The sequence below is a fragment of the Camellia sinensis genome, chromosome 8, assembly GCF_055761805.1.
Source record: "Camellia sinensis isolate YWXY chromosome 8, ASM5576180v1, whole genome shotgun sequence".
NCBI classification, from domain to species: Eukaryota; Viridiplantae; Streptophyta; class Magnoliopsida; order Ericales; family Theaceae; genus Camellia; species Camellia sinensis.
The window spans coordinates 194,995,753-195,003,661 of NC_138968.1; the positions used below are offsets into that span (position 1 = coordinate 194,995,753).

Below are 7,909 nucleotides of genomic sequence, written 5' to 3' on the forward strand. Positions count from 1 at the left end.
AATCAATCAAATCTCACTTGCTCTATCTGCAAATCTTCGCGATCTCAGTTTTCTAATCTATTGTTTACATACATTGCTCTCTGTTCACAGAACTCACAATTCACACACTCGTCTTTTTCCTAATCTTCCATACATAGTCTTCAATGGCCGATTCCAAAGACACCCACATTGTTGTGGAAATCCCAGTCGACGAAGAACACCAACAGAAACTAACATTCTCCGCAATGCAAAACCACCCACTATCTGAAATCTCCCAATCCCCAGGCCATCTCTTGCTCCTCAAGCTCTGGCAGAGAGAAGAAGATCTCTTCGGCCGCAGAATCGCCATGAAAGAGACCAGACTCGATTCCATCAAAACAGAGACAACCCAACTCTGTTTTTTCTTCTTCATTTTCCATGCTTTTTTCTCCACAATTCTCTTCACCTCTTCAATCAATAACAACAACCCAGAACAAGATCGCAATCTTGTGTGCCATAGTTGGTGGATTCCTTCAATTCTGTCTCTGTTTACTTCGATTGTACTGATTTTTTTGGTGCAGATGAGACTTTGCAGGTACTGGAAGGTGTGGAGAGAGTTGCAGAGAGAGAAGGAGAGTAACAGAGCGGTCGGGAGGTGTGTTCAGGAACTGAGGATGAAAGGGGCGAGCTTTGATTTGGATAAGGAGCCACAGAGTGGAAAGAGAATGAAGAGCTCGAGCGTGGAGATTAAGTGGAAGCCATTGACATGGTGTTCTCGGTATCTAATTACTGTTTGTTTGGTTTGTTTTACAGGTTTGGTCTTCCCTGCTTCCAAATTAATACTTTGCGTTTAACTACTCGTTTTTGGAAGAGACTGATTGATTTAGCATCAAGTGTCTTGAGGTAAGGTGGCCTAGCACATCATTCTATGTTTTTAATTTTAATTTTAATTTTTTTTTTTTTTTGAAAAATGTTAGAGACGTAAATATTTTACTAAATATTTCATATAACATTTGATAAAATATTTGAAATATCTAATATTACTATTTTTTTTTATATAAAAAAAAATGTTTTTGATGTACTTTTGGCTGAATAATCATACATTGCTGTGTTTTAATTTTTAATATTTTTCATTGTTAGGAATTAATGCATTGAATACATGATGAGAACAATGATTTTGAAGACAGAACGGGAACCCTGCCTGTACCCCATTATGTGAGTAAACAAGATTCATTTTGAATTATTATTATTTATTTATCATTAAGGTTAAGGTTAAGGTTAAGGTTCCGTTTGATTAAAAAAATTCATCTATACATATTTTTTAATTTTTATTATTTTTAATGATAAAAAATCACTTGAGACAAAAAAACAAAACAAAACACGAAACAAATCAACTTTTTAGACCTTTAGACCTGTTTTTTTAAGGTTACTAGGTTACCATTGATCTTGGCTATTAAATTACTAGGTTTTTTTTTTTTTTTTGGTAGGTGGAATTGTTATCTCAAATCAAGATTGGAGGGATCCTTCTTCAACATAACTGCTTTCTATCATCACATTCACATCTCTCTTGCCAGGGGATGAAGCATCTTGGTCCGATCTTTGCTTATATTCATTCATTCATCTTAGCTTGGTCCGATCTTTGTTGGGACGCGCTTGAATCATCAACTCTTTCGTTGTATTGTTATGGTGATGATGCTGAGAAGAGGAAGGAGGACATTTGTGATTCAAAGCATAGATTTGAAAAATGGTGGCCAAACGGCTAGCAGCAATTTCAAACCACTCTGCTGCAATTAAATGTCAATTTTGAAAATAATTCTTCATAATGCAACACTGCTTGTGTTCCATATTTCCTCAATTGTGTATTTTGTTTACAAGTATAGCCATTGTTATTTGTAGAAAGTATACTTGAATTTTATTTATTTTTTACCTTGGGCCCAGCCATCACAAACAACCAACCATACAGTTTATGAGAAATGGGCTGACCACATGGTGTTCATATTGACAAAACACATTTTTGTGATTTGTTCAAATAATAAAATCATCTATTTTAATTTTTGTATTCTAAATAAATGGATTCTATTTGTTCCCACAAAACAATTTTCAATACTTTTTATAGAAGAGTTGTCAATTGAATTTTAATTTTTTGTGATTTTTTTTCTTGTTGTAAATTGAATTTTATTAAACTATAGGTAATAATTGAATTTTAAACAAACAAACCTTGTGTGAGTTGTTTACTAACAAATTAAAAATAATAATTGTGTATACTTCATATTTTAGGTATAAACAATTTATTTTTTGTAAATTGTAGAGATTGTCGCATCTTAAAAATTGGTTCAAGATATTAAAAAGTTTTAAGATTGACACTGCATCTAGAGTTGATGATATATAACATCAGGGTGATGATATTAGATATCCAGCATTTCCTTACAAACATTGTTTTCATAAAAATATAGCATGAAAAATTAAATAAATAATCAATATGGAGTGGTTAATATCTCTCATACACAATTTTAACAAGAATAATGCTATATGAACGAGTTACTATATTAACTAGTGTATCAATTGATAATGTGATATAATTTAATAGGGTTTTGGTATTTGTAATGTGATTAATGACTGGGATCAATAATAATGTCATAACTAATGTTGGTGCATATAGGACTACCAAACAAGTTTTAACAAAACATTCATCCATGTTAATGGATACATATGGGTTGTTTTAAGAAATTAGTTAAAATATGATTTTTTTACTTTTTTTTAAAAAATATATAAAAAAATAGAGATGTGATATAACTGAAAATAAAATAAAAACTACTAAGTTTCCAAACAATTTCAAATGGTGGCTACCCAAAGAAATTTAGGTTCGACACAACCCCTATTATGACCAGTATTGTTTTAATAAAAATATAACATGAAAAATTAAATAAATAATCAATATGGAATAGTTAATACCTCATTCACAATTTTAATAGACTTTAACATAAAAACATATATATATATATAGTATAATCGGTGGTGCTACATGTCATTATTCCTATATATACTAGTGTATCAATTAGTGTTATGTCATTATTATTGACTCCACATATTATACAAATAACAGATACCAAAAACTTCTAAATTTATGTCACATCATCTGTTAGTATATTAGTTTGTATATTAATTGGTACATATAACACTATCACGGTGGTGATGTTAGATATCTAGCATTTCCTTACAAGTATTGTTTTAATAAAAATATAACATGAAAAATTAAATAAGAGTTTGTTTGAGGTATGTTATATAAGTGCACATTTTAATCTTTTTTTAGTTATATTGATACAATTTATCCCAGTGAATGGAGCGAACTGGTCCAAGCTCCTCAAGCCCAAGCCCAAATGATCGAGCCCACCGGATAACCTGCAAACAAGTTCAACGGGGAACGGGGTAGTCCCCCAGTGAACCCTCCGATGAGCAAGTTAGGAAGAGAAGTAGAGTATATGGGGAGAGATTAGAGATGGAAAGCTTAACCTTTTTCTTGTCTTCAACGTTCGCTTATATCCTTTGGTAATCATTTCGCTGTCCCTTCCGACCTGCTCTCCTCGCCGAAAGCCTATATTGTAACTTACCTTGCTCAGGGTAAGGGAGTCCTGTTCCGGCGGAGAGGTGTTGTCGTAATAAATGCTGTGATGGGCTGCATTAATGGTGATGTGCAGTGGCAATAACTTTGCAGATCTTTGTCTGCTGATGTGGCTCGTTCTTCTCTTGCCGTGCGTCTGAATGTCATTGGCTCTTTATGCCATGTTGGACTCCAGCTGTCCTGGACCTCACCAGTTGGGTTACGCACTGGGCTCCAAGTGATGGGCTTGGATTGTCCATAGGTGATTCGTGACCTTTATGGGCTTATACATGTCAGTAGTCCCCCATTCCCGAGTGCAGCTTTAGTCCAACGAAGGGAATATTAATGATGTAGATGAGTGTGTTAGGGATTGGCAGAATGGAGGTCGACCGGAAGGAGTGATCGAGGGGGGTGAACCGATCGGGAGGTGGTCCGACTGCGCAGGGCGACCGAGTGGAAGGGCCGATCACGGAAAGGACTGATCGCAAGGTTGGCCGAGTGGGATGGCCGACACTAAGGAGGGCCGACCGCGAAGGGTGGGCCAGCCGCGATGGTTGGCCGAGTGGGGGGGCCGACCGCGGTGTTGGCTGAGTGGGAGGGCTGACCGCGAGGAGGGTCGACCGCGGCGTTTGGCCGAGCGGGAGGGCTGACCGCGAGAAGGGCCGACCGCGGCGTTTGGCCGAGCGGGAGGGCTGACCGCGAGGACGGCCGACCGCGGTGTTGGCCGAGTGGTATGGTCGACAACAAGGAGGGCCGACCGCGAAGAGTGAGGTGGAGGGGCACGGGGCTCGAGACGCGGCGTGTCACGTAGTGAGTTGAAGTGGAAAAGACAGGGTAAGGGGAGGAGACAGTGGATCGTGGTCGTACACGTGGCAATATCCCATAGGGGGGAAGATTAGGCGTTGGATTAGAAATGAAACGGTAAGTCATTATGGGTGTTGAAGAGACAGTTTTGGCAGATGATTTTGAAAAGTTTTCAAACTGGTGAAAATTAATTGGGATCCTTGGAATACGGGCAAACCGTGGGCTTTTGGCATTATTCGATTCACCTACTTGCTTACGAAAAATCAAAATATTCCAAGTGTGAATTCCTTCGTTGCTCACAATACACCTCTGCAACACTTTTTCGATTTCCCCTGCCGCCGAAGTCGCAAACACACCACAGAGATGGCCCAAGAAGGAAATGCGATTGTCAGGGTGGACCCACTTGGGGATGATGATGCAGTGGAGCTAGCGGCGCAGTATAGGACAGAGAGGATGGGGGAGTCGGTAGTACGATCCCATAGTTCCACCATGATAGCAGCTCCAAAGTCAATCAGCCAGGCAGAACCAGATCATTGGCACACGAAGGCTGACAAATCCACGATTACTGCAGCGGAGTTGGAGGTTATCCGCGAAAAATACCAGATCCCTGGGAAAGTGGAGTTATTGCTGCCGACATCAACGGAAAGGCCGTCTGACGCCAGGCCAGGAGAGTTTTCCCTTTATGAGGAAGCTCTGAAGGGTGGACTAAGGTTGCCACTGCCGCAGGTGGTAGTGGATGTGCTCAACCATCTACAGGTAGCACCGGGGCAACTAATGCCCAATGCATGGAAGATCCTACTGGCCTGTGCAAGTGCGTGGCCGAAAGCGAATGGAGGGGAGGCCATGACAGTAGACGAATTCTTTGCATGTTATAAGGCCTCAAGGCAGCAGGAGACGTGGGTCACTCTGCAGGCAGCAGTAGGGAAAGGGTTGGTGGCGGGGCTACCGTCGTTGATCAAGGGGTGGCGACCACGATGGTTCTACGTATCTGCCAATGGGGGGCTTGGGAGGGTGAAGAGGGTGAAGGAGTGGAGGGAGAAAGAAGGGGCCAAATGGGACGAGCTCGTTCAGTCATCTGCATTGTTTGAGGCAGGGTTGGGTCCAAAGCCAAGTGGTGAGGACCTCGACCGAGTGGAGTTGAAGGCGAGGAAAAGGGCTCAAGAGGCGGAGGATCAGGCCATCATTGCTAAAGCCCAAAAATTCAAAGAGTCCTAGGCCGACCGACCACCAAAATCGGTTGCGAGGGAGAGGATTCGACTTTGCCCCAAACCCTTGGGAGAGAAAAACTTAGGCGATTTTGTGCCACGGCCGCCCCCAACAGACCCTTTGAAAGAGAGGTCTTTGAAAAAGATGGAGGCGTTGGGCGTGGGGAAGAAGAAAAAGAGGGTGAGGTGGAGTGAGGAAGTGCCTGCCCAGAAGAGGATGAGGGAGACAAGTGTGAAGGACACCAGTGCTGCCGAGGGGGCGGAGGGGGGAGAAATGAAGGGGACCCCAAGAAGGGTAGGTAGCCCAGAAGCGGTGGATGTTGCTTCAGAGGGCATGAAGGTGGCGCCAGTGGTAGCGGCGATAGCCGCGGGGGTCGCGAAGGCCGTCCCTGAAGGGCAAGGAGAAGATGGGGCAAGCGACCCTGGCTCAAGAAGAGAAGAACAGCCCCAGAGGGGCTCTACACCCCAAGGAGGGGGAGTTAGTCTGACCACAGCGATCTACCACGCTCGCGCGGTGGCTGGGCGGCTGGAGGGAGAAGAAGGCCCAGCTAGGGCAGGGGTAGACCGCCTAGTGGGGATCGTAGAAGAGGCAGCCCTGCGCTCAGCATCCAGATTCAACGAGGCTGAACTGCTGAAGGGGTTATGCTCCGCCCAAATGGAGGTAACCACCTTAACAGGGGCTCTGTTGAGGAAAGCGGGGCTGCCAAACTCAAGGCAGATGAGGCCAAGGCCCAGCTTGCGAAGTTGGAGAGGGAGAAGACGAGTTGGAAAACTGCCCATGCTAATAGGCAGTTGAGGTGGAGCTGGAGAGCACACGCTGCCAGGTTGTGTCGCTCGAGTTCCAACTTGCTGGCGAGCAGAAGAAGTTGGAGAAGGCCCAAAGAGCCTGCGCTGTCGCGGTCGAGCGACATGAAGAGGCCATGAGCAGTAATGAAGAGCTGGTCAGGCAAAAAGATGAGGCTGATGGCAAAGTGGGCGATCTTCATAAAGAACTGGAGGGCGAGCGCGCCAAGGCAGTGGAGGAGAAGGGGAGGCTTCAGAAGGAGTTGGAAACAGAGAGAACGTAGGCGACGGCGGAGAAAGAGAGCCTGAAGAAGGAATTGGAGGCGAAAAAGGCAAAGGCTGCGTCGGAAAGGGCGACCTTGCAGAAAGAGCTGGACGAAGAGAGGGCGAAAGCAGCCTCTGAAAGGGCAATCTGTGCGTCGCAGCAGTGAAGCAATTCAAAGGGTCTGTCGAATTTCAAATGGCGGTTGATGCTGCGGTCGCGAGCAGCCTGACTAGGCAAGAATCTGGGGGGGCGGGCCCATCGAGGACGACTGCTGGAGGCAGAACTGAAGCAGAAGTTATTGAGAGCTTCCAGCAGTCAGACTTTTATAAGCACGAAATGGCTAAGTACTGGGACAGTGGCTGGAAGACGTTCAAACGTAGAGCTGAAGAGCTGCTCCCAGACTTAGACATTTGTAGTGTAACGATTGGTGAAGACGATGTGGCCCAAACCCCCCCGGATGACGGCATTGAAGAAGAAGGCCTCCTCTCCAGTGAGGAGGAGTAACTGGAGAGGAAGGAAAATGAGACTGTGCATCGACATTGTTTTTGTTGTTGTTGTTTTTTTTTTTTTTGAATTGTTGTAATGAACTTTTGTATAAAGTTATGGATAAATAAAATTTCAGTTGTGTTGTGCATTTCACTGTTTTTGCTTGTGCGTCTGAAATGGATGAAAACATGTGATAAAAACTTGTGGTGAACTTGTGATAAAAGCTGCATTTAGGAATTCCTCAAGACAGAGTGAGATTGAAATTGTAATAAGGACTGGGTAGACTCCTTAAGGTAGAGCGAAATTAGATTTGTAATAAAAACTCAATGCAGAGTAAAGTTAAACTTGTGATAAAAAACTCAATGCAGAGTAAAGTTAAACTTGTGATAAAAACTCAATGCAGAGTAAAGTTAAACTTGTGATAAAAAACTCAATGCAGAGTAAAGTTAAACTTGTGATCAAAACTCAATACTGTGTAAAGTTAAACTTGTAAAATGTAGTAAAATTACAAGTGTGTGTTTGCCACATTGCTCAAGTAAGTTGGTGGTTCATGGAGGGAGGCTTGGTTTTGTGAGGAGGAGAGAGCTAACTTGTGAGGGTTTGATTGAGGAGAAAATAACTTGTGTCTGACCCTGGGGCTGTGGCGTTCGGTCTGGCTAAGACTTGTTAGGCAGGCCGAGTGCTTCTTGCTCGGTCTGGCAGAGGCTCTTACTGCTCTGTCTGGGCGAGGTTCTTAGTGCTCGGTCGGGCCGAGGTTTTTGATGCTCAGACTGGCTGAGGCTCTTGTGCTCAGTCTTGCTGAAGCTTTGG

General features: G+C 43.4%; 1 protein-coding gene across 3 annotated transcripts; it reads left to right on the plus strand.

The window, feature by feature from the left end:
• Nucleotides 1–2,028, plus strand: LOC114314764 (RNA polymerase II elongation factor). Of its 3 annotated transcripts, none has more exons than XR_014338964.1 (3): nt 1–866; nt 1,099–1,173; nt 1,446–2,028. XR_014338964.1 is itself a non-coding variant. In XM_028261246.2 (2 exons), exon 1 carries the CDS (start codon nt 144–146, stop codon nt 810–812), a length of 669 nt encoding a protein of 222 aa, XP_028117047.2. In that variant the 5' UTR covers nt 1–143; the 3' UTR covers nt 813–861; nt 1,446–1,687. The 3 variants fall into 3 exon arrangements, 1 of the variants encoding a protein (XP_028117047.2); XR_014338963.1 differs by having other exon boundaries at nt 1–861; XM_028261246.2 differs by lacking the exon at nt 1,099–1,173 and having other exon boundaries at nt 1–861; nt 1,446–1,687.
• The last annotated feature ends 5,881 nt before the right edge of the window (nt 2,029–7,909 follow it).